This window comes from Gracilinanus agilis, chromosome 4, assembly GCF_016433145.1.
Source record: "Gracilinanus agilis isolate LMUSP501 chromosome 4, AgileGrace, whole genome shotgun sequence".
Lineage (NCBI taxonomy): Eukaryota > Metazoa > Chordata > Mammalia > Didelphimorphia > Didelphidae > Gracilinanus > Gracilinanus agilis.
The window spans coordinates 369,346,596-369,372,472 of NC_058133.1; the positions used below are offsets into that span (position 1 = coordinate 369,346,596).

At 36.7% G+C, this 25,877-nt stretch overlaps 1 protein-coding gene across 1 annotated transcript; it reads right to left on the minus strand.

The window, feature by feature from the left end:
• Nucleotides 1-1,060: 1,060 nt before the first annotated feature.
• GPRC6A (G protein-coupled receptor class C group 6 member A) lies at nt 1,061-25,420 on the minus strand. Its single transcript, XM_044674567.1, has 6 exons — nt 25,227-25,420; nt 19,881-20,184; nt 16,777-17,604; nt 10,560-10,772; nt 5,810-5,933; nt 1,061-2,187 (listed from the first exon to the last, which is right to left on the minus strand). The coding sequence occupies exons 1-6, from the start codon at nt 25,418-25,420 to the stop codon at nt 1,061-1,063; spliced, it is 2,790 nt and encodes a 929-aa protein (XP_044530502.1).
• Nucleotides 25,421-25,877: the final 457 nt, after the last annotated feature.

The following is a 25,877-nucleotide window of genomic DNA, read 5'->3' on the forward strand; positions in this document are numbered from 1 at the left end:
AGCAAGCCTTTATTAAGCTTTATTAATAAGGCATTGGGGATAGAACAACAAATCTTACAATAGTCTCTGACCTTAAGGAGCTTACTTACTTACTGAGGGAGATGTGTGTCCATACAAGGAGGAAGAGGAAAGTATTAATATGGAATCTTTAGAAGGATGGGGCTCATAGAAGGCAGAGAGAGGAGGTAATGCATTAGAGTCACAGGGAAAAACCTACAAAGTGGATTGAAGGTGGGAGATGGAAGGCAGAGTTCAGGAATTGCATGTGGGTTTAGACCAATCTTATTTTGTTGCCTTTTACATATTTGTTACAAAGCAAGTCTTCTATGGAGTGGTATATGTTAGTGATGCAAAAAGTTCATCAGTAAAATATATTAAAACACTTTTTAATGTACAGAAGAGTTCAGCTAGTTGGTTCAATGGGTAGAGAGCCAGATCTGGAGTTAGGAGGACCTGCTTTCAAATCTAGCCTCAGATACTTCTTAGTTGTATGACCCTGAAGAACAGAGGGCCACTAGTTTGCCTAAGGAGGGGAAACAGAGCTTTTATTCATTTTAGAAGTGGAATTGTACCATGAACAGCTGCTGTCCTTCTAGTCTGGATAATATAGGAAGACTCAGTCTCAAAACAAAAAAAAACAGACAAAAATCAAAATAAAATAAAAAAAAGTCACTTTCCACATTTTGTAGGAGATGACAATTATTTGTTGTTTCAGGTAAGTATGAATAATTTACTTTTTTTCTCTATTAATTATTTCTGTTGTGTACCAAATGGTCCTACTGATGAATCAGTCCCAAAGAGAGCAACAGTGAAGAATCTGGAGGGGGGGCCCATCCTGGAGTCTCACTGAAGAATAAGCCAAACCTCTAAAGTAATGTCCAGAAGGTTTTGGGGCACGACAACAATTCAGTGCTATGAAGGGAGTGTGAGTTTGTCTTTGACGATAATTTTGATATGGAAAACCCAGGGAAAGAATTCTTGGGCAATGGTGACTCTTGACCTTGAATGGTTTGCTCTTCCTCCCTGGAAGCATTCATTCATGCAGTGAGGAGTTCTTCATTCATATGCTTGATGTCCTTTTTCTTGGGAGTATTCCAGCCATATTTTTAGCAGTTCGTTTACTTGGAGTTTGTACATACTTAGCCACTTGTGACTGGCTGACCTTGCCTTGCTCAGTTGTGCCTGGAGTTTTGCAATGGAAGTTCTGATTAGGAAGAGAGTCTTCACTGGGTCTGGAATCCAATGAAATATGACTCACATTAAGGCTGCTTGCACTTTGAGAAGAGTATGTATACAAAGTCTTGAGGAAGGCAGATTTTGTATTGGTCTCCTGCTTACAGAGAATAATGTAACATTTAGGAAAAAATGTGCAACACAGAATTCCATAGTTAGATATTAAAATGACAATGATCTCCACAGCTGGTAGGTATTTGCCAAAAGTTGTGGCATAAACGGGGATAAATATTATCCATGCAATGAAGTAAATGAGCATGCCAAACGTTATGAACTTAGCCTCATTGTAATTTGCTGGCAACTTTCTGCCTTTAAAGGCAGATATGAAGCAAACGAATGCCAGGATAGCTATGTAGCCTAGCGTGGTGCCAAAGGCTATGATGGAGCCCTCATTGCACTCCAAGATAATGACTCGGGGTATAGAGAAATTCTCCTCCACAAAAGGCTCTGCAAATATGAGCCATATTGTACAGATGACCATCTGAACCCCTGTGCAAATCACTATGATGGGTATGGGCTTGTAAAGGCGCTTCAGACACTTTTGCAATCTGGGCTCAAAGCTGAAGGCTAGAAGAATTTTCAGGGATTTTGTCAGGATACAGGAGATGCACAGGGCAAAGCTCACGCCAAAGAGGGTCTGTCTGGTTTTACACGTGAAGTCTTGCGGCTCTCCCACAAAAAAGCTTGTGCTGACAAAGTTGAAGAAGTGGCAGAGGAGAATCACATAGCAGATGATCAGGCCCCCAGAGGACTTTACCACAGGGGTATTCAGGTTTCTAGTAAATATTATTCCGACTGCAAAAGTGCAGATGATCCCCAACGTTGAGAGGGTCAGGAGCAGAATGGCGAACCAGTCGTTCCAATTGAGATACTCGACTTCTTTCTCAAAGCAAACAGTACTATTCACTGGGGCCCAGTGGGTCTTATTGTCACATAACAGGCAGTGATCCATATCTATGAAAGAGAAGGCATTGGGTCTGGAAGAATCCAACTGACCATTGGAAGGAGAGGCTGGGGCATTATAAAGAATTGCTTGGACATTTCTGACTCTAACATGAGATAGGGCTGTTTAGACATAGACAATGGTCAAGAGGGTCTAACTATAAAAGTATTTAGTGATCTTACAGAGAGAGAAAGAGAAAGAACCAGCTGAGGGAAGAGACAAGGAAGTAAATATGGAGGCAGGGTGATGAAGACTTAGGTGGGATTTAAGGACAAAGTATATGTATGTGTAGGGGAACACATACTTTTGTATTCAAGGTAACAGAGTACCTAAGTCTCAGGAAAGAAGATAAGAAGGAACCTAGAGAGTTTTCCAAGAAGGAATATATTTGCAGAGGGTCTGATTTCTTTTTGATGAATAATAATTATGAACATAGAGACAGCTAGATGGATAGAGTTAGACCGGACCTCAGGAAAGCCGGAGTTCAAATTGTTCCTCAGACATTTGTTTGCTATGACTAAGTGACTAGAGAAGTCACTGAATCTCTGCCTGCCTTGGTTTCTTCATCTGTAAAATGAGGATAAAAATAACGTCTACTTCACAGGGCTGTGAGGATAAAATGAAACATATGTAATGCATTTTGCAAACAGTGCATTCTATTAATACTAGCTATTATTATTAGCTATTGTGTAGTTTGGAAAAAGAAGTAATATGTCAGACCACTTAGAAAGTGCCAATGGTTCTTCCTTGGCAGTACAGTGGTCATCAGTAGGTTAGACTTTTATGGCAGACAGGAATGGGGACTGGACCTATGATTTTATTGTACAGGGAACTGTCAGTGAAGAAATTCTCTCTATCAATAATTGCCTGCACTTTTTCTGAAACTACAATCCAAAAAAAAAAACAAAAAAGAAAAAGAAGAAAGAAAGAAACTCAGTCTTAGCGAGTTACTTAGAGCACTGAAATGTTAATTGAGAATTACATGTGTCAGAGGTGGGATTTGAACTAGGGTATTCTTGACCCTGAGGTCAACTCTCTTATCTGCTATGCCAAAACTGTGTCTCATTGATCCTTCTATAACAGGTACTGGAAATGGGGTCATTCTAAAAATATCAGAATCCCAGTCACTAGAATTAATATTACAGATTTCATAGTATTCTGGTATCAGGGTATTCAATGCAAGTCATTTCTATTCCCACCTTTTCCCAAACCAGAAAACCAATCTCATTAACAAAGAAAAGGAAATTAGCTTCCTTGCTCCTTATAATTCCCTTCTTTTCTCAGGGCTTCATGAATCTGTGATTTCATCAAATTCCATCAATGCAGATTATAACCTCTCTACAGCATAGTTGACAGCCCTCTTGGGTTACTGTGGCTGAAAAATTATTTTCCCAGTGGTTAACCTGGTGAAGAATATCTTTGAATTTAGTTGGACCAGTACTTGGAAAATACAGCTACATCTGTAGACCATATCTGTGCTTATTTCCTATCTAGTCTGATAGGACTTAAAGGAGCTTTTGTGCCACTAGCATGGCCTTTGAGAGCCCAAGTTCAATTACATTGACAAAAGGAGGCTTCCAATGGAGTCTTAGTGGATACTTACCCAAAGTTCTTTTATTGGTGTAGAGTTGTGGCATCAAATAAATAGAAGCAGGCCCACAACTTGTATGTAGTGGTACTTATAGATGCACATTGACTTAATTTTAAGACATATACATATGCATATGAAAAATTGTATTTTTACTTATTTTGTTAAATATTTCCCAATTACATTTTTATACAGTTTTTATACAGTTTAGGCTATACAAGGGAGTGTTATGGGTCCAAGAGCCAAACCCTGTGGTTGACACGTCTGCTACAGAGGCTAGATCTCTAGGCCTGGAAGTTCTTGTCTTGTACTTATTAGTAGCACTTAAATGTTTATTGAAGTGAATTAGAGGGAATTGAAATGGTGGAATGTGAGATCTGTTGAAATTTTATATTGCAAGAAAAGAGAAGAAACTCCAGAGAAAGAACTGTTGGAGTCTTCTTTCACATCGTATATTTGTGGTTTTATTTAGGGGTTTTGGTTATGTATGAGTTTGCTCTTACAACAGTGAGCAATGTGGAAGTGTGTTTTGCATGACAATAAAAAATGAAAAAAACCAAAAAGGGAAGAGATCCTAAAGCAGGTGCAATAAGTTATTTAAACTGCTATAAAATAGCATTTTTATAGTGCTTTAAGATTTGCAAGTACTTTACAAATATTATCTCATTTGAATCTCACAAGAACCCTGGGAGAGACCTCCTTAAGAAAAAACTGGATTGATTTTGATGTTTTCTTGCCTAAAAGTAAGTGTAGCCTAGGCCATATTATCTCTCCAGGTCTAGTCCATCTCTCAGCTCTGAGGCTAAGTTGCCATTACAAAGAGGCCCCAGTGGGTGGCAAGATAATCAAGAACTCCTCTCCTAGGTTCAGTTTCTGGGATCAGAACATCTTGTCCTTTTAGGTCTCTGATGGCTGCTGACCTCTCTAATCCTTTAATTTGCTCTCTGGTCTGATCACCATGATATTATTAAAGATAGGAATGACAAACAATAAGTTACTAGCAACTCTCTGCTATCAGGAGTCAGCCTCCTTGTCCCAGTTGAAAGTTCCTTCTTTCATGTCTTAATTTTTTACCACTGGTTGGGGACATTGATAAGATCTCCCACATACACCTGCCTGCTGCATCCAGGTGTCTCTGGGCTGCTCTTGTGCTCAGTAGTCCTGTCATTCAGGGGTTGCTAGAGAGACGGTGTCATCTAGGGCATAATAACATCTATTTTTTTTAAACCCTTAACTTCTGTGTATTGACTTATAGGTGGAAGAGTGGTAAGGGTAGGCAATGGGGGTCAAGTGACTTGCCCAGGGTCACACAGCTGGGAAGTGTCTGAGACCACATTTGAACTAGGACCTCCCATCTCTAGGCCTGGCTCTCAATCCACTGAGCTACCCAGCTGCCCCCAATAACATCTATTTTTAACAATAATAACAGCTAACTTTAACACAACGATTTAAGGCTCTCAAGGCACTTTAAGGATATTATCTTATTATTCTCTGTTGTGACGCAGGGGCTATTATCCCCCTTTGACATCTTGACTTGGCAGGTATATTTTTTCGAGACTTTTCCCTTAACTGGGTATGTCACCACTTTTTTTTTCCAAAGGGGAAATATATGTATATACCCACATATATATCTACATATATCTACATATACACACACATATACAGGAACTTCCACAATGTCAATTGAAAGAATGAAGTCAAAGAAATAAAAAGTGGAAGAAACAAAATTATAAAGATCAAGTGGTACTCCAAATGAAAAGATGAGAAGACACTGCCAACCTATACCTTTATGGAAGTAGGAGGGCTTACACATTGCATATATGTTTGAACTTTTTTCAATGTACTGATGAGTTGTACTTTCCAAAAAAAAAACATTATTTGTCATATAGCATTCGCCACTTTTTTTCTAAAAGAAAGATATGACTGAGGGAAAAAAAAGACTTAGTTGGAGTCCTGAGAGATTCTGGAAGGACACATTAGAAAATGTCAGACTTGAAAGGAGTGGTATAGGTTGAGTCTTTGGATCGTAGACATGTTTTTCTTACCTGTCTGATTGGTGTAATGATTTTCAGGGCAGCTTACACATTCGTAACAGCATGTGTGTGGGCTTTGGGTGGTTTTCTTCATCTGACCTGGACTACATTCCTTGGAACATTTCGATTGAATTTGCTAGGAAGAAATGGGATGAAACAAATACTTTCAGTGTTTTAACTTACAATGTAAATGTAATTCTTGGAAAGAGATTTAGATACATGTGTTTATATTATTTTCATGACAATTAGAAGACTGAAAACAAGGTTAAAAAGCTAAAACAAATGTCAGTTAGAGGATATTTTTTAAAGGAGAAATCCAGTCTCATATATTTTAAACTATGTATATTTATGTAATTGTTAATTTCTTGAAAAGGCTTAAAATATGCAGAGAAATAAGGGCAGTTAGATGGTGCAATGGATAGAGTGCCTAGCTTGGAGTCAGGAAGAATTGAGTTGAAACCTCCAATACTACTAGTTGTGTGACTCTAGGCAAGTCACTTAATCCTATTTGTCTTAGTTTTCTTATCTATAAAATGAGCTAGAGAAGGAAATGGCAAACCAACCATTCCAGTATCTTGGCCAAGAAAACCATGACCCCAGAGGGGGGTCATGAAGAGTTGGACATGACTGAAAAACAACTAAAACAAAATGGAGAATAGGCAGAGATGGAAGTGGAATGCAGACCCTAGATTCATCTCTTACACTGGGACAGTGGAAGGAATAGTCATTGAACATGAATTCCTCCCTCTGATGCAGACTACCTCTGTGACTGTCAACAAGTCAGTTAAGCCACTTTGACTTTGGTTTCAAGCATCTATAAAAGGAGGTGGTGGTTGGACAAGATGGCCTCTGATGCTTTCTAGTTCCTGCAAGTTATTTTTATGTATGAGGTAACCTCTAGATCAGGGATTCTTAGCCCTAATGGGTCTGTGGATAGATTTCAGAGGGTGTCTAAACTTGAGCGGGGTGGGCAGAAATTACATCTTCATTTTTATTAACCTCTAACTGAAATTTAGTATTTCATTCAATTATTTAAAAACAATATTCTGAGAAGGGGTCTGTGTTATACAAAAACAGTTAAAAACTCCTATGCTAGAGATTCTCCTTTCTGGGGTGAAAGGAAGGGAGAAGATTTTGAAAATATAGTTTGTATAAATCTGATGAATCTTTGAAAATGGTTAAGATTAAAGTGGTGAAAATCTCTCTCTTTAGGTTTAAGATAGAGATCTTTTGTAAAAATTCTGCTCCCAATCCTGAAGACATAAACAATATTTAAATATGCAAAGTGATTTGTGTGGTTTCAGAGTTTGAAGATGCTGGTTCCTATCCCAGTTTAGGCACAGGTGAGCTCACTTCAGCAATCCCAGCTATGTGTCTTTGGGCAAGATGCTTAAATTTATGGTATTATGTCTGGCACAGAGAGATGTTCTAGTATAAAGGATAAAGGCCTGGCTTTGGAGTCAGGAAGATATGGATTCAAGTCTTACCTTTGATTCATACCACCTATGTGACCATGGGCAAGTTACTTGACCACACAGTGTTTCAGAAAACTGTTAAAAGATTATTAGAGCTGAGTTGCTGATCTGTGTTGGTTTCTATACCAGCCCTCCCCTAAAGCAATGAAATTAGAAATCCAGGAATAAACAGGAGGAAGAGGAAAAGGAGGAGGAGGAGGAGGAGGAGGAGGAGAAGGAGGAGGAGGAGGAGAAATCTTTGAATATGGATATTCCAGGATGATAGATCACATTAACTTCATTGGCTCTCCTATTTTGTTGTGGACTCATATTGATCTTTTTGTCCACTTAAACGCTTAAATCTTTTTTAGACAAACTACTCACTATACATCTTCCATCCTATATGTGTAAAGTTGACTTTTTAAAACTTGCATAAGAATTTATCCCTGTTGAATGTAGATTTCTCAATGCTCAGGCACTTGCTCTATTGCTACTGATTCTTTGGCTTTTATAATTATAATAAATTTTATTTCTAAAATATCTTTTTAGTGTTTAAAGTCAAGTCTTCCTTATGTTAATCGGGAAATCTTCATGACACTTGTTACAAGACAGATCAATCTCAGGATACTCATTTTAACTTGATAATAGTGTCAAGTGGTTAAATAAAACTTTTTTCAAGGCTATCTGGAGATTTTTGTTGCTGAGGCCACAACACTACTAGAACAAATTCAAGTCTGAAGCCATTTCGCTGTCCTACCCATCTGTTTTTATGTAGAAGAGAAAGTGATCTGAGTAGGATAAATGTGCCTAGATTAAAAAAAATTATCTACTGTCTTAGAATCAATACTAAGTTTCAGTTCTAAGGCAGAAGGGTGATAAAGGCTAGGCAATGAAAGTTAAGTGACTTGTCCAGGGTCACATAGCTAGGAAGTATCTGAGGTCAGACAGAGGAACCCAGGACCTCCTGTCTCTAGGCCTGGCTTTTTATCCACTGGGCCACCCAACTGTCCCCAAATGTGCCTGGAATTTGAATGACTTCTTGATTTGGTGCCCTTGTGCTGACAATCTCTTTTGTGATTTAAACACAGTTATGATAAATTCTAGATTATCTGTGGTTTAGGTTATCTGATTTGAGGGTTACCCACAACAAAATTTTAACCTAAAGTACCATCCAGGTGTTGTATACTTAGGAAAGAGAAAATAATTTTTCCATTAACTGGAATAAAATATCACAGAGGAGATGAATCTAGGCTTCTCCCTACCCCATCTTTGTGTTTAGTTCATTCAGCATGTTTTGGTGGCATTTTGTCTGCCCAACTAGTTGTTAAAGATTGACAGTTGATACTAAAGAGAGACTATTCTAATGCTTCATGGTGGTGTGGAAGTGAGCCTCGGTTCTTGAAGACTCTGCCAGGACAGCATATGTTTGGACAGATTCAATCATGTTGGAGAAACTTTGAGCATATCCTTAGCTACAGACTATGTTTGTTTTCCAAGGGCCAGCCCGGTTAAATATAGAGAGGCTTATTACCTGTAGGCTAGCTAGTTGGTGTGAAATTTGTTGGCCATACCAGTCCATGGAACAAAAATTTGTAGAGTTGTCTCATCCCTGTTTATGGTTTGAAGATATGTTTATGAGGATGGGGAAGAAGAGAAAAGCTTTAGCACAGTGAGAAAAGATACTATCATGCTTCTTCCTCAAAGTGGCTACCACCACTATATAGATCCTTCACTCCAATGGGGATGCCTAATGCACTGTGATCCCACACAGCCATCGTCAGAAGCACCATCCATGACTCAATTTCACCTCTGCCTCTCATTCACTCAGTGATCTTAAAATTTCAGGGAAGTTAAGATAGATTATTTTTATAGAAAAGGTTAGAGAATTCAGCTATATGCTATAAGAAAAAGGGTCAAAGGATGCTTACAAAGACATAACGAATTTACCTAGCGAGTTCTTAGTCAATGAAATAAATAAATCACTATGTACTTGATATGGCTACTATGATTGTCAGAAAATCACAATAAAGAACAGTCACTTGGAAGTATACAGACTGATTTGGAAGGGACCTCTTTTACCCTCTAGGCCAACTTATATATTAATGATAAGAACTAGCATTTAAATATCATCATAAGGCTGGAAAAGTGCTTTATATTATTTCAGAGGTTGACAGATTAAATGATTTGCCTGAGGCTAGATTTGAACTTAGGTTTTCATGACCCCTGCTCCAAAGCTCTATCCTCTACCTGAGTCAGTAATCTTAGTAAAAATTCCACTCTGTAACATACCTGATAAGTAGTCATTTGTCCATTCTTTGAAGATTGCTAGTGTAGCCCATTCTACTTGGGGATAATTAGTAGTTGAGAATTTTTTCCTTTGATCAAATCTAAGTATGCCTCTAATTTGAGCTAAAAACAATAAATGTTTGGTGAACGAATGAATCAAATATCTTTTCAGTGGCAGCTCCTGACCCTCTTCTGAAATGCAAGTTTTGACAAGAAAAACACAATATCAATATTATGATTTATTTTTTTTTAAAGGTTTGGAGTCAGGAAAACCCGTGGGCATTTAATGTCTCTGAGCCTTATTTTTCACACATGTAAAATAGGGATGATGGTACCTACTTGTATAATCTACATCACAGAGTTATTATTAGGGTTTAAAGGAGATGATGAGTGATTGGTGAGTGTGTCCTGTGGCCAATTATTTAATTACCCTTTACTTAGCCAAAGCTATGCATCACTCCAGGCTCCTTCTTTTCATTTGCTCAACTTTGCTTTGGCAGTACCTTTCCCACTTCATCCTCTTTGCTTTCTAGTTCTGAAACTGTAATAAAAATAAATACTGCTATTTTTACTGGGAAGGGTTATTATTAATAAATTCCCTTATGGTTTTTCTCATCATCCAGATAGCTAAAACTAAAACATCTCTTCCTGGCCAAACTCCTCTCCTCTTTCCCCGACTCTCTGTATGTTTCCCTCTATTTGAACATAAGTTTCTTGAGAGCAGGGGTTGTCTTTTACATCCATATCCCCATCACTTAGCATAGTGCTTGCCACATAAGACAGTGATTAAAATGCTTTTCCTTTTATTCATATAAAGCACTTTGTAAACCTTGTAGAATAATATTGATCTATTATCATTATTATTGTTACTATTATTCTTTAAAGAAAACACCATTTTTCTATTGCAATGTCATAATGGGAACATTAATTAAGGAATACTATTTAAAACCCTCTCATACTCAGATTTATTAGGCATGTACCCAGTCTAATGGGTGTTATGGTGCAGGGGAGTATTGAAGTACCTTTAGATCCCTGAATTCCTTTTCAGTTTCACTATCTTTAAAAATGAAATCATCTTTTTCTAGATCATATTCTGCCATGGTGATAATGGTCATGCGTCCATCGACTTCCTTCCAAAGCAGAACATCATATCCAGTGTTAATGTCCCCTTGTGAATCAAATTGAAATTCATTCTTGCCATCAGTAAATGTCACATTTTTAAGTGCTTCGAGTAACTATGCAAAAACATAAAAAAAACCCAGAAAGCAATTTAACACATACATAATGTTATATCAGATATTTTTAATGTGTGGCATGAAAAGGGTGCTAGATTCAGAAGATGAAGAAAAGGAAGCCAAGAGAGGTGAGGAATTAGCCTGAAGTCAGAGATAATTAGTGGTAGAGTTTGAAATAGAATGTAGGGTCTCCTGATTAAATCTTATATTGTGCCCCTGCTATTGGACTATGCACTAGATGTACTATCTACATCACAGGGTGGTGGTCATAAGAGAAGCAGTTTATTAACCTTAAAGCACTGTAGAGTTGTGGATTATCATTGTAAATATATAAATTTAAGTATTATTAATATGCTTTCTGGGGTTGCATTGGTGCGCTGTACTATCTCCTATTTTTGATAAAGAGCTTTTTTTTTTACTGTAAGATAGAGAAAAGTGAATAAATTCCATTTTACTTGTCAATAATGAACCAAAAATCCTATTTAATCCTATATGATGATCACAAAATCATGTTCTTCTGAAATGAAACCTATCAATAACTAACTTAAAAAACCTCTTTAATCCTATATAAAGATCATAAAATCATGTTTTTATGAAACAAAGGCATAAAAGAGCAAGTGAGCAGCATGACAGAACGCGACTATTTTGAGTGAGTCCCTACCTGTGGTATTATTGATTATAATATTGACTATATCAATAACCAAACTAATAATCATGTGATTATCTCGATAGATGCAGAAAAAGCCTTCAACAAAGGACAATGTCCATTCTTATTAAAAACATTAGAAAGCAAAGGAATAAATGGGCCTTTCCTTAATATGATAAGTAACATCTATCTAAAATCATCAGCAAATTAATGACATTATTGGTACCAATTTAAAGGAACAAATGATCAAATTTGAGATGTATATCCATAACTACTGAATTGAGGACACCAGGATGCCAAATTTAGAGAGCACTGACAGTACTTGTATTCTTTCTGCAAAGTAGAAACAATGAAACTTAGCACCTAGTTAAGAAAAAATAGTTAAAATAGGGAATTACCCATCTCCTCACCTACTCGAATGGAGGGCATGATTTGTGGCACTAGTCTCAACATAAACATTTCTTTTTATAGATCTGGTGAGTCTTCAGCAGTAGGAGGCAAAATCTTATTCAAGCAAATAAAAAAGAGGCAAAAGTAAAAAAAAATTTATAGTAGAGATACCATATTCATGCTAAAATCTGAGTATCAATTTTCTTCCCTTTTCATTCTTAAACAATAAATAGATACAAGGTCCACTGGCTTAAATCTTTACTAATCATATCATTTTCCACTCCTGTGTTTGGACTGTAATTGTTATTTGTTTTTCCTGAATTTAATTAGGTTTAAGGCGTAAAGATTTGAATGCTGTGTGTTCTATAAATAGTGATAACATTTATGTAATACAAATAAATGAGCAATTATATGCTTTTTTTCCCCAAGGGAAAATACTGAGGTGAACAAAACATATTAATCATCAGCTGTAATACAATATTATTTATACTAAATACTGATCATTAATGTCCTAGATATTATAGGCAGTTATTTCCCCTTACATTTCTGTTACCATATTTAAACACTTGGACAATGTATTTCAAAACCAAAAAGCTTATGCCACATATAGGAAGATTTGGAATGTTTGGCACTATGTGATTTACTGTGGTATGTTTATCCCTTGTCCCCAGACACAACACCAATAAATGGTTTAGTTTTTGTAACTTTTTCTTCCCAACAATTATAACTTTCCTAAAAGAAACAGGTAATTTATTTCAGGGACTGATTGAATCACCAGATCCAAACAGTTATGATAATTTATCAGTGGTAACATGGGGAAAGGTCTCTAGTAAAATGCTCTGGACATTTTACATTGATTCTGAGCAATTCAACATGTTTACCAATGATTTGTACAAAGAAATAGATATGTTATATTCAAGTGGGGATGGCCATCCACAGTGTAGCACCTCACACCTCATACCATCCACATTGTAGCATCATGTACCTCTAGATATGTTATTATTCTCTTATTCTCTGGGCAGTTTATTTACTCCAACTTTCTCTCACAATGGCAAAGTCTCTGTTTCAGAGAAGGACTATCACTTCGTGGTTACAGTTTAGTTTTCTCAAAGTCAGAATAATCCTATTAATAGGGAATGCACTTCCCCTATACACCGCTTTAACTCTTGAGCCCCTACTGATGTATTTCTCTTTCTGCATACTCACAATGATAACACTTTTGGGTCTTAAACAAAACAATTTATACATTGATGAGGCAAAAGAAATAATTATGACACCCACAGGCGCCCATATATTAAACAGTAGTGTGAATGATAATAAATGTATAAATCTGGGCCGTACTCTCTTATCAATGAACTCAGTATCTATAGGAAAGAGTGAGAATACACTTATGGGAACTCATCAGGGAAGCATACTAGAGAGGAAAATCTATGTGCTCCTAACTTGGGACTTTCAGACTTTTGATGTTATTGGTTCATTCAGGAACATTTGCACCACTTGGAACTAACTGCTTCTCTGGTATGTGATCTGGGGTCTGCTAGTCTTCACCACTGCTGATTTGGGCAAATTTTCTAGATTTGAACCTAATCTAGCTTTTACAAGCTCTTTCAATTTATAATCACCTTTAAGAAGGTGTCGAGAAAATGTTACCTACTAATTTTGATAGCCCAAGTTACCCTTAGCCAAAGAACTTATCATCAGTCTGGCTATTTGTGAGCCAAACAAACAGGATGTTGAGTTATCTAGTTAGAACAGTACTCACAGCAAATAGCTTAAGAGGACTTTATGAGAAAGGCAGATAGACCTAACTAGCTCTTCATTCTCCAGGATTATGTATTAGCCAATTAACACAATCAGCAAAGTGGCTGAAAATCTTTCACTTTTTTTTTCTTTTGTTCTTAAACCAGATGGGGGCAGCAAATGGCAACAAGTGTATCTGAGAGGTCGTACCTCTCTCATACTTGAAATGGTAATGAAATACAGTTTTTGAAACTGAAACTCATCCAGTTGAGCTTCTCTCCACCAGTGAAGAATCATGACTGAAGCCTTCTATCTACTGACTTCCAGATGCAGCTACTTAATAAAAATCTCAGACAAAGCTGCTTTTGATTTCCTGCTAGTCTTCAACTTTCATGATTCTTTCTCCTTCAGTCTCACTTTCCTATCTCTGATATTTATCAGTGGCTTAAATAAGAGCCCCTTGATGTTTGATCACTCACCTTTTACTTAAAATGGCAAAACATCAAATGTCCTAAGAAATCAATGTTAAAGATCAAAATTCAGACATTATATGATCTTTGTCTCTTTGTCTGCCTGCATGTATGCCTTTAATTTTCCCTCTGAAAGACCATGATATCTTGAAACTCTAGGTTCTTTGCATATCCTTCCATCTCATTTTGTGTCCTTAAAACCGTATTTACAAAGTACTTATTTGCACTTACACTTCTCCGGTTCAAACAAATAAATAAATAAACAAACAAACAAACAAACAAACAAACAAATAAATAAATAAATGTTCTTTCTTACAAAGAAGGAATCATCCTGCAGCTTTTACAAAGTGATCGAGTTATCATATTTATGCCATGGTTTATTTTCTGTTCCAAACTGATCAAATTCCATCTGAAAACTATTTCTCCATATACATATTAAAAGAGTTTTTTGTCAAACCAAGTTTCTTTTCCTACTCCTTTCAAGCATCAAAATGTTCCTTTATGACAAAGACAATAATATCTTATATCCTTTTTCAGTTGGTATAACTTCTTTTTAGATAGTTCTTTTTTATTTCCTTTGAATAAAAATAAAAATAAAAATTCCTTTGACTCTTCCATGTCCTGATTTCTGTAAGCTGCTGAACCAGGATGCTTGGTCTGGGGTTTTAAAAAAATGAATTTAAATGCTAAAGTACAAGTGGATAGAAAGTGGGTAACTGGGCATTCCAAGTTGAGGCTAAATATCTTATTTTCCTTTCAAAGGTTTGATTATTGTTTTGAACTTTTATCCCCTGAAAGGGAGCACTTGAGTTGAGACTTGAAGAAAACCAGGGATTATCCTAGCATAGGGAGCTGAGGAGGAGCAGCATTTTAGGTATAGGGGACAATGTACTCTCCAGAAGTAGGAGGAGTATAAGGAATAGGGTAGGCCAGTATGACTGAATTGTTGCATGGCGGGGTGTAATGTGCAAGAATAGAGTGAAAGGAAGGGGTGATCAGTGAAGATTTTTACATGTCTACTTGAGTTTATATTTGATCCTAGAGGTAATAGGTAGTTATTGGCATTTATAAATTGCTTGGGGGCAGAGGAGGGAGGCAGAAAGGGAAATAAGATGATAGATTAGAGCTTAGATTTTGTTATGAGAATAAATTGCAATAATGTATATAAAGTGCTTTGCAAACCTTTAAATATTATATACATGTGAGCTGTTCTTATTCCAAACTTATTTCCAAACTTTAATTCCAAATTATTAAGCACCGAGTGCTTAATAGATGCTTGCTGACTTGACTTACCACACTGGAAAGGTTTCAAGTATGGGCTGATGATGGAGAGTCAGCAGAGGACTAAGTGTGGAAGGGCTTATTATCAGAAAGTTGGACAACAGATAATGAATTATTTTGGTCACATCAAGTCATAAAGACTGTTTACCACAGCAGAAGAGACATATGATCTGTGCTGATGGAAAGGAATATGTATCTTCGCTTATGTATTTTTGATCTTCTGAAGTATTCAAGTATGTTCTATCCCAAGACATACAAATAAATCTAAAAACATTGCTGGAAATATTAGGCAAAATTGCTATCATTTGAAAAAGATATAAATTACTTTCTCTTCCTTATGCATGTATTTAAGAAAATCAGTGAGAGTATCAGTATCTGATTAAATTTTTATTTCGATTCCTTCCAGCTCAATATGCTTTCAGAAGAGAAAGCAAGGAAAAAGATTACATATATATCTTATGGCTTATTTACATTTTTGAGATAGCACAGTAGACAGAGCATTGAACTTGAGAAGACCTGTGTTCCAATCTTGCCTGGACACTTACTGGCAGCTGTGTGACCGTAAGCAAATCATTCAGTCTCTCTGAACCTCATGTGATTATACATGTGATTAACTATAGGAGTTATTAGTAGGCTTTCATGATCTTGTGAGGGAGGTTCATGACTCAGAGAGAAATTGAGTAAAAGAAGGAATAACAGTTTCCTTGCTGAAACTCAGCCAGCAGACAAGGGACAAAACTCAGTTGGGGAATCCAGAATTAAAATTTTGCCACAAGTAGACAGATTATCAATATGATTGAGACCATGGATCACTCATTGACCCTAGAGGTAGTATATTCTTTTTTAACGAGAAAGAGCACTGGAAGGTCTTAGAATCAGATGGCCTAAGGGCTAACTTTGGGTGGTTAGCTTTCTAGATCTATCTCTTAATTTCTCATTTGATATTATCACACCCCCCCCATATTTGAAGGCAAACTAGAATAAACATGATAACCATCTTGGAAATCACTCAACTATATTTCTCTTTCAAAAATATTAACTATATCTTTTTTAGAGCAGTGAGATAATGGATAGAATTCTGGCCTTAAAGCCAAGGTGACCTAGGATTAAGTTCTATCACTGTCATTCACTGTCTAGGTAACACTGGACAAGTCAATCTCAATGCTAGGCAGTTCTTAAGATTGCAGAAAAGATGCCCACTACTCCATTGATAGAGGGCACTTCTTCATACGGGAGTTCCCAATGCCAATGAAATTGTAGGGTCAGTCCTTGCCCCTATTCATATATCACTTTTAATCCTTGTAGAAAAAGCAGAACTCTAAGATGATTGTAGGTTATTCAACTATGCAAATGCACCTCTTTCATTGAATGGGAAAGGAGAAAAGACCAGAGAAACCCAGAATATAAAGAAGCAAAGAAGAAAGACAGAAGCAATAATAATAATGAAGTAATTGAATTGGACATACAGTTACAGTACCTCCCAGGGTTGAAATGCAGTTGGATTCTGGCAATTTCGGTCTCTGCATTGATCCCGAATGGCATGGGCAAGAGCAGATACGGCAAGTTGAAGACTGTGGACATGACCTGGCTCAGCATTGTCCAACAAGAAGTCATTTCTCAGGGAGAAGTTGCTTTCCACCATCCTGTAGACCCAATTTCCCTGGGAATGGTTGGCAATACAATAATTCAAATCACTGTCCTTAACATGTGAACAAGATGACAAGAGCATGATATATTCACTTAATAGCTTGTTTCTTTCATTAGGTAAGAGGTGTATATTTTGGAGGAAATCATGGAAAGAGGACATATTTCCACTTTTAAATGCAAACCCCACCACCTTGCCAATGCGTTTGACATTTGGAATGGTGCTAATCTTGACAGCTGCTGACCAGGCATCACTGGCAATCCAGACCTTATTTATATTCCTCTCCATGGCCTTATTAAAGAGGTCAAACACATGGAACTGTCTCAGAAATACCACAATGACATTGACATGTCTTTCCTCCAGGATTTTTTCAAGAGTCTGATTGATCTTGACCTCAATGGTGTTATCAGAGAGGAAAGCTGGGAGGATCTCCCTGAATGCAATGCATACATTGTTTGCTGAAGCTTGCATTCCAAATGTGCCAAGTGCTGAACGTCCATAGTCATCATCAGTGGTAATGATGCCAATCCAGTTCCACCCAGACTTCTGGATCAAGTGTGCCATGGCCTTGGTTTGGTAAAAGTCACTGGGTGCAGTTCGAAAGAAAGAAGGAAAGCGGATCTTATCACTTAGGATTTCTGCTGTGGAAGCATGGCTCACCTGAAAGTGGACCAAACAAATCAGTTATAGTGATGGATGGTGAGTCCCAAGTGGCAGTTAAATGGACTGAAATTATGTTAACTTATCCTCACCTTAATTTTTCACCTCTTCCATGAAGGTTCTTTTTTTCCTGACTAAACCTAACCCTCACTGATCTTTCCCTTCTCTGAATTCCCACTACAGCCAGAGTTTAAGAGACTATAGCATTCAGCACATGATTATCTAATGAAATTTCTTTTTTTGATCTGTTATCTCTGTATAGCAAGATTATATGGGCTAAAACATTGTCCCCAATTAGGTTAAGCTCCTTTTAATTTCTTTAAAATTTTTTTTTTTTAATTTTTAAAACCCTTACCTTCTGTCATGGAGTCAATACTGTGTATTGATTCCAAGGCAGAAGAGTGGTAAGGGTAGGCAATGGGGGTCAAGTGACTTGCCCAGGGCCACACAGCTGGGAAGTGTCTGAGGTCATATTTGAACCCAGGACCTCCTGTCTCTAGGCCTGGCTCTCAATCCACTGAGCTACCCAGCTGCCCCAAGCTCCTTTTAATTTTAATCAGTCTTTTAACGTAAACTTCATTTGGTTCAGTGTTGCAATTAATATTAGCCTATCGTCATGGGATGATAGCCTTAGAGCTAGAAAGGATACAATACTCCCCTCATTTTACAAATGAAGAAACTGAGCCCAGAGAGATTAGGTAATTTGCTTGGAATCTTATAGATGTGTGTGATTGAGTTGGGATTAGGTCCCAGGACTTTCACTCCCAATCTCCTCTTGTTTCCACTTCACCACACTCCTTCCCATCATTACTAATATATCAATTGTCAGAACATATTTTCACTCCCTCTTCTGTTTAATTCTGTACTCAGCTCCTTGTCTGTCTACAATTTCTGACCAAGTTGTATTCACTGATAAAATGACCAGCTCAAAAGATTATACATTTAAATGGACATCATAGTTTGTATAATAACGACTCCTTCTTTCTTTTTCCCTGTGAGGATTGGTGGCTGAACTTTTCAGTGTTTCTCTCATTTAGAACACTCTAATATTCTAGAACTTTAAGCAATTAATACAAAGGAAATAGCATATAGGTAAATTCGTCATCTATTGGTAGTTTCTCATACATTTAGACTTTCTATTAGATATACTCCATGATAATAATGAATAGTTTTGATGAGCCTATGCTTTAAAAAATTTTAAACCCTTATCTTCTTAGTACAATTCTAAGACAGAAGAGCTGAAAGGGCTAGCAAATGAGGGTTAAATGACTTACCCAGGGTCATACAGTGAGGAAGTGTCTGAGGCCAGAATTTTTTTGAATCCAGGCCTGGAGCTCTATCTACTGTGCTACCTAGCTGACCCTATCTGTATTTCTGTTTTGTACCTTATTTGATATATTAGCCAGAGTACCAGTGAACAATAACAGCAAATCCTTATTATGTTTATGAAAGAATTTTGTATGATCATAAAACAAGCATGGGACAAATCTTGTTGGAAGTAAAACTTTGCAGCTATGGCAAATATTTGATATAGAAAACAAGGGCAAAAGGTTAGAATATAAGCTTATTTCCTAAACTTTACTGAGGAGGAGGTGGAAACATATGAGCAGTGTTATAAGCCCAGAGGGGAAAAACAATGAAGGAGAAAATAAGTTTACAGAAAATTTGGCATAAGACCTAATTATGGCAGTAACTATTTATGCCAATTATGGCCAGGTCTATTTTAAGATGAAATTGCAAGAACGGATGAACTCTCAGCACCTTCTATGTGTAATCTATTTTGAATCCATGAATCTTATAGTTTTTTCCTGTTTTACATTTCATAATCCTTTGATCTCTTTGCTTCATGCTATTTGGCTCTGTTAGATGTAAGAGAAAACCTTTCCCTATGTGTAATTTCCATAGAGTAGAAGGGAATTTTAGCTTAGAAGACCTAATTTATCCCCACCATTCTTTATATGGGCAATTTGAGATCCAAACTCATGAAGTGAGGCCTAGTCAGCTAGAAACAGTCTTCCAACTTTTTACCACATCGTGCAAAGACAACACAAATGCTTTTTCTAAACTAATGAGGAATCAGAATTTCCATCAACAAAACAATTTCAGATTGGGTTGGCTTATTCCCTTAGGTTCTTCACTGGTTCCCTCTCCCTGTTCAAAAGTGAACTACAAAAGAATGAAAAAAGTATTTTTTAAGTGCCTAGTGAGTACACAACATTGTGTTAACTAATGTAGATGCAAATAGAAAAGCAAGACAGATTCAAGATAAGACATACCTGTGGAATGAGCTGTAAATTCAACATTCTGGAAACAGCAATAGTTATTTCTGAGTAGCTGGTTCCTATGACAGCTTTAACTCTTGGTGTGTACTTGGAATAGTTACACTGAAACTCCACGATGTCTTGGGAACAGTTGAATTTCGAAAGGAACCTCAGTGTGGCTGCTATTGCTATTGTGACTTCAGTGCAAGTGTCATAGATCTCATACCCCAGTTTAACTCCAGGTAACAGTGAGGAATTGTTGATTATTTCAATGCTGTGTATCATGGCAAGAACTTGAAGAAATATTGAGACTTTAAAGCTGCCAGAAAATAAGTATTTTTTTAAAAAAATAGGACATTACACTTTAATAAGCTCTAATGATGCCTCATTTCCCTGAGATCTTTGGGGATTGAAATTCTCTGCATAACAGATAACTAAAGCCTATTTCTTTAAACATTGTTCATATGAGTCTTTTTTTTTTGTGGAAATATTTCTCTAGCGCACACTCTGACTTCTGAAACAGAGATTATAAACTTAGCTTTTTCTTGATGCCTTTGAGTCATATTTATGATTGCTTTTTAATATTTCTTTCTCTTTATAGACACACAACTAAGTTCTAAAGGAAGCTGATGACAGGTTGTCAGATCAAACACTATTAGTAGCCTCTTCTCATAGCTATCACTATGACTGATCCTCAAACCAAACTCCCATTCTAGTTTGTTGATCTAATCTTCCTTTGGCTGGCAAAATAGTTAATCAAGTTCATTCAGAAGTATAGGTTAAATAATAATAAGATTGAGTAAGGAGGGACCTAAGACCTTTCATTGACTAAAGTGTTTAGATGCAATTTTGATGCTTTGTGACAGTTAAGTCTGGGACTCAGAAGCCAATTTCCATTTGTTTTATTATTTCTTTTTTCTTCTTCTTTTTTTTAAAACCCTTAGCTTCTGTCTTAGAACCAATACTTTTTAATCACTACATATATTTTTTTAAACCCTTGTACTTCAGTGTATTGTCTCATAGGTGGAAGAAGGGTGGGCAATGGGGGTCAAGTGACTTGCCCAGGGTCACACAGCTGGGAAGTGGCTGAGGCCGGGTTTGAACCTAGGACCTCCTGTCTCTAGGCCTGACTCTCACTCCACTGAGCTACCCAGCTGCCCCAGAACCAATACTTTTTATTGATTCTAAGGCAGAAGAGTGGTAAGGGCTAAGCAATGGAGGTTAAGTGACTTGCCCAGGGTCACACAGCTAGGAAGTATCTGAAACCACATTTGAACCCAGGACCTCCTGTCTCTAGGCCTGGCTCTCAATCCACTGAGCCACCCAGCTGCCCCCTGTTTTATTATTTCTGGCTAGGATGAGGGAAATATTGAGGTAGTTGGCAATTGGGAGTGGAATCTTACTACACTATACTGTTATTCTGAAATTTGTCTTTTCATTTACTAGCAGTGCTTATGTTAAAAATGTAGTCAATCTATATTTTTGGTGCATCTAGACTTGAAGCATGATGATAAAATGAACTGTGTTCATTTTAAAACAAGTTAAATGGGGAAGAAAAAGTTTATTGTATTTTTTCTATCAATCAAGTCCCATAACAGCTTTCAGGATTTCCTCAAGACATAGTCTTTCATTCTTGGAGACTCTAAGAGGGTTAAAAAATCACAGAGAATTTATAATTCAGAAAAATTTATAATACATGTATACATACATTTATGCATATAAATACAATATAAAACATACAAACTCAGCATATACATTGATGTTACAGGATGGAACATTTCATTTTTATCTCCATGTAAAGTTTCAAATGCTTCTTCCCTTTAGAGCAGTGGTTCCCAAAGTTTTTTGGCCTACTGCCCCCTTTCCAGAAAAAATATTACTTAGAGCCCCTGAAAATTAATTTTTAAAAAAAATTTTAATAGCAATTGATAGGAAAGATAGGTGCATTTGCACCTGTGGCCATCACTGCCTTCCTGGATAGCTGCAGCACCCACCAGGGGGTGGTGGTGCCCACTTTTGGAATCACTGCTTTAGAGTCAGACATTTTGGCAAAATACCAACTCCTTTCTCTCTCACTGACTTAGCTAAATATGTCTACAAACTTTGACTTTTCTTTGGGTACCAAAAAGACACTTTGGGGAGCTGAGTTCATTCTCTCTGAACTATAGCTGGGAAAAGGTTAGGCAGTCTAGAGAATATCTAGTTTCTATTAGGAAACACATCTATATTCTAAGGGAATCTAAATAGTGGGTTTTCAAAAAGTATTTAGAAGGATTAATAAGGAATGGCTATGACTGCTAAGTCTAAAAAATATCCTTAAGGTCTACTTTTCAGTTATTTTTTTTTTGATTGAGAGAGAAACATATGGCAGACAGAATTCAGAGACTCAAAGAATCTTAGGGTTTGTCTAATGTAACTTTCAACTGGGAAATCACTCTTCAAAATCCCCTGGAGATGGAAGTGTCATGATATGGCTGATGTGTTATCTAGCCACAGCTTTAATACTTCTAAGTGATAGGGCAATTACTATAATTTTCCATTCCATTTAAAAATATCTATAATAGTTGAATAAGTTCTTTTATATATTGAGTCAAAATTGAATTGCTTTCCTGAAACTTTTGCCTATCAGTCCTTGATTTATTCATGTCTTGCCCAAAGAACCTTATAGAACAAGCCCTTTTTTCCTATATAAGAGCACTTTAAGTATTTGAAGACAGTTATTCATGTTGGAGTTAATGCTTAGTTTAAGTGATTCTTTGTAAGATTTTACACCTCTCTCCGCAATTCTTCTCCAGGTTAAACATCTCAAGTTTGTCAATGCTCTTTAAATGTGTAAACCAGAGCTGAACTAAATACAACAGACTTGATGTGGTCATGTTAGTTTGGAATACTTTAAGCATTGTGCTATAATTACATTTCATTAGCTTTTTTAGTTATCCATATTATAATACTGAAACACATTACATTTTTAAGCATCCAAAGCTTGTTATGCCAGCCTTTCTATATCTTATATGTATTTAGTTGACGTTTTGTATTTAGTTTGATTTTAGTTGACTTTACCATTATTCCCATTACATGTCATTTTATTAAAACCAACTCATTATTCGAGATCTAGCCAATTATTACTTAGTTATTTGGTAACCATGCTTTTTATGTCTTTATCCAGGCCACCAATTAAAAAAAAAATTGAACACAATAGGACCAAGGACAGAGCTCTGCTACTAGAGATCTCTCAGGTCAGTGCACTTAATTTGCTTTTATTTAGCGTGCAAAGTGCTGTGCCAGGCTTGGGATGCAAAACCAAAACATCCCTTATGCTCAAAGAGTTTATATTCTATTCCTTAATGGAAGGGTGGGAGAGGATTATTGATATACACACAAATACTACAAAACATATGCAAAGTAAATGTAAAGCAGTTTGGAAAAGAACCCTAACTAGAAGGTGTCTGACAGGAAGATTATGGCACCAGAGAGGAGCCTTGAAGAGCCTTGAAGAAAGCTGAGATGACAAGGGGAAGGGGTGAGAAATGGAAGCATTCTGGGCTAGGGAACAGCCTGTTTAAAGATACAGAGAAAGGAGATAGAATGTCATGTATGCAAAATAGCAAGTGATCCAATTTAATGGGAATCAAGGGTGCATGATGAGAAGTCATATGACATCAATTTGGAAAGATCAGTCAAAGCCAAATTATGAAGTTTTAAATGCCCAACAGAGTAATTTACATTTCTTCAGGTCATTATGATGTCACTGAAAACTCAGTAAGCATTAGAGTTATTATGATCACACGTGCACTTTTAGAAAAGTTATTTTGACAGTTACATGGAAGAGGAATTGGAGGGTAGAGAGATGGGAAACCAGCAGTTCAGTTATAAGGCTGTTGTTCACATAAGAGGTGGTTAGGTTCTGAACTACAGTGGAGGCTAAATCAATGAAGAGAAGGGAAAGATGGAAGAGATGTTGTGAAAGTAGACTTAGCCAAAAATGATTGGTTGTGGGGCTGTGGTAGAGAAAAGAAAAGAGAAGAGTCCAAGGGCGACTTCAAACTTCTTTTCAATTGCCTTCTTCTCCTTTTATCAACTATATCCCTTTTCTGTTTCCCTCTGTATATACAATCACCCTACGTGATCTCATTCAGTCTCATAGCTTTAAACACCACAACTATGTGAAGATACTGGCTCCAACATTTCTTCTGGGACCAGACCCACAACACCAACTAATAAGAAGACATCTCTAGCTGTACCTCAGCTTCAGTATGCCCCAAATTAATCTTCTTTTTAACATTTAGTTTCTCATTTTGATTTCATTCTTTTAGTTAGTAGCATCATCATTCACTCAGGTTCTCATGTTCAAAATCTTGGATTATATTTTACTCTTTAATATTCCTCAACTTCTCATGTTCAAGTAGTCATTGATGCATGCCAATTCTAATTTTGTGGCACTTAATTGTATCATGTTGTTGTTGTTGTTTGTTTCAAAACTGTCTGATTCCTTGTGACTCCATTTGAGGTTTTTTGGCAGAGATACTGGGGTGGTTTGCCATTTCCTTTCCCAACTCATTTTACAGATGAGGAAACTAAGGCAAACAGGTTTAAGTGACTTGCTTAAGGTCACACAGCTAGTAAGTATCTAAGGACAGATTTGAACTCAGGCAGATGAGATTTCCTGACTTCAGGTTCAATGATCTATCCATTGTCCACCTAGATGCCCCTTGCATTAATTTCTTCCTTTCTGTTCTCACTGTTTCTCCCTAGTGAGATCCTATTTACCATCTGCCTGTACTACTATAAAAGCTTCCTTTCAGATCTTTCCATTCTTATTCTTTCCTGTCTCTATTCATACATACATACTACTGCCAGACTAATTATAATTATGTATAGACCTTGGCATATACAAAATTCTTTAGTGGCTTCCCATTCCCTATTAAATAAAGTTCAAAACCATCTTTTGAGAAATAATAAAAATATGTATTACTTGATCACAATTCTAGCACAATAACATTAGAAATTACAGATTAACTCAATTTGCTTTATGTGCTTATGTAAGGGATGAGCTATTATATTTTCTCATTCATCTTATTAGCCTTCCAAAACATTTGCTCAATAAAATTCAGAAATAAATCAATTGAAGTTACAAATTATTCCTAATTTTGGAGGATACATTAAATTTCTGTAGCAATGAAAGTTTCTCACTGACTCACAGGACTAACCTAGCATATGTAACATTAAAATCAAGTTCTTCATGGATTTCAATTTTATGAGAGCTATTTAGATGGTAATAGGAGTAAAAGGGAACAATTTACATGACTAGCTCCCATGGCATAATCTTGACATCTAATATGTGTTCTTTGAGGCATTACTCACCCCTCACAAGTCTGGATTTCTGGTCTTGTGGGATATTCTTCTGAACGAATCATTTTGTCATGAACTGCAAACAAACCTCCAATCACAATATGTCCTGGAGAGCTCGCAGCCACAAAATCATCAGGAATCTGACAGGGTTGGGAGAGATTAAAAATTGTCACAAAGTAGGGAAACAGTATTCTCAATAATGCCATGTTTCCCTTCCATTTGCTCACTCTAAGTGAATGTCTGGAAGTCAACTAAGCTCCCTGGAGGACCAACAACCTGGGTCTTATTTCATGTGTAAACACCAGAGAAGGAACAGGAAACAATTGAAAGGTGGACATACTAAATACCCATATGCCTGCTGAGAGTAGAAATGGAATTCATTTTTTTCACATTGATTGTCTCATACACCAAAAATGAAAAGAAAAATATGGAATAATAATTTATAGGAGGACTTTGGGTATATCTTGGTTTCACAAAAGAATTTGTATTGCGTTAAGGAAAAAGGTAAACATTTTGAGAAAAAATGCGAGTTCTTTCTCAAGCTGCAAAAAGTAACTTCTTTCAGAGTTCAGCATTATATTCCTCTTTCTGACTGAATGAAAATAAATTCAATGAGTATTTAAGTGCCTACCCTGAATAAGGCAGTGAGCTTGTTGATTTTTA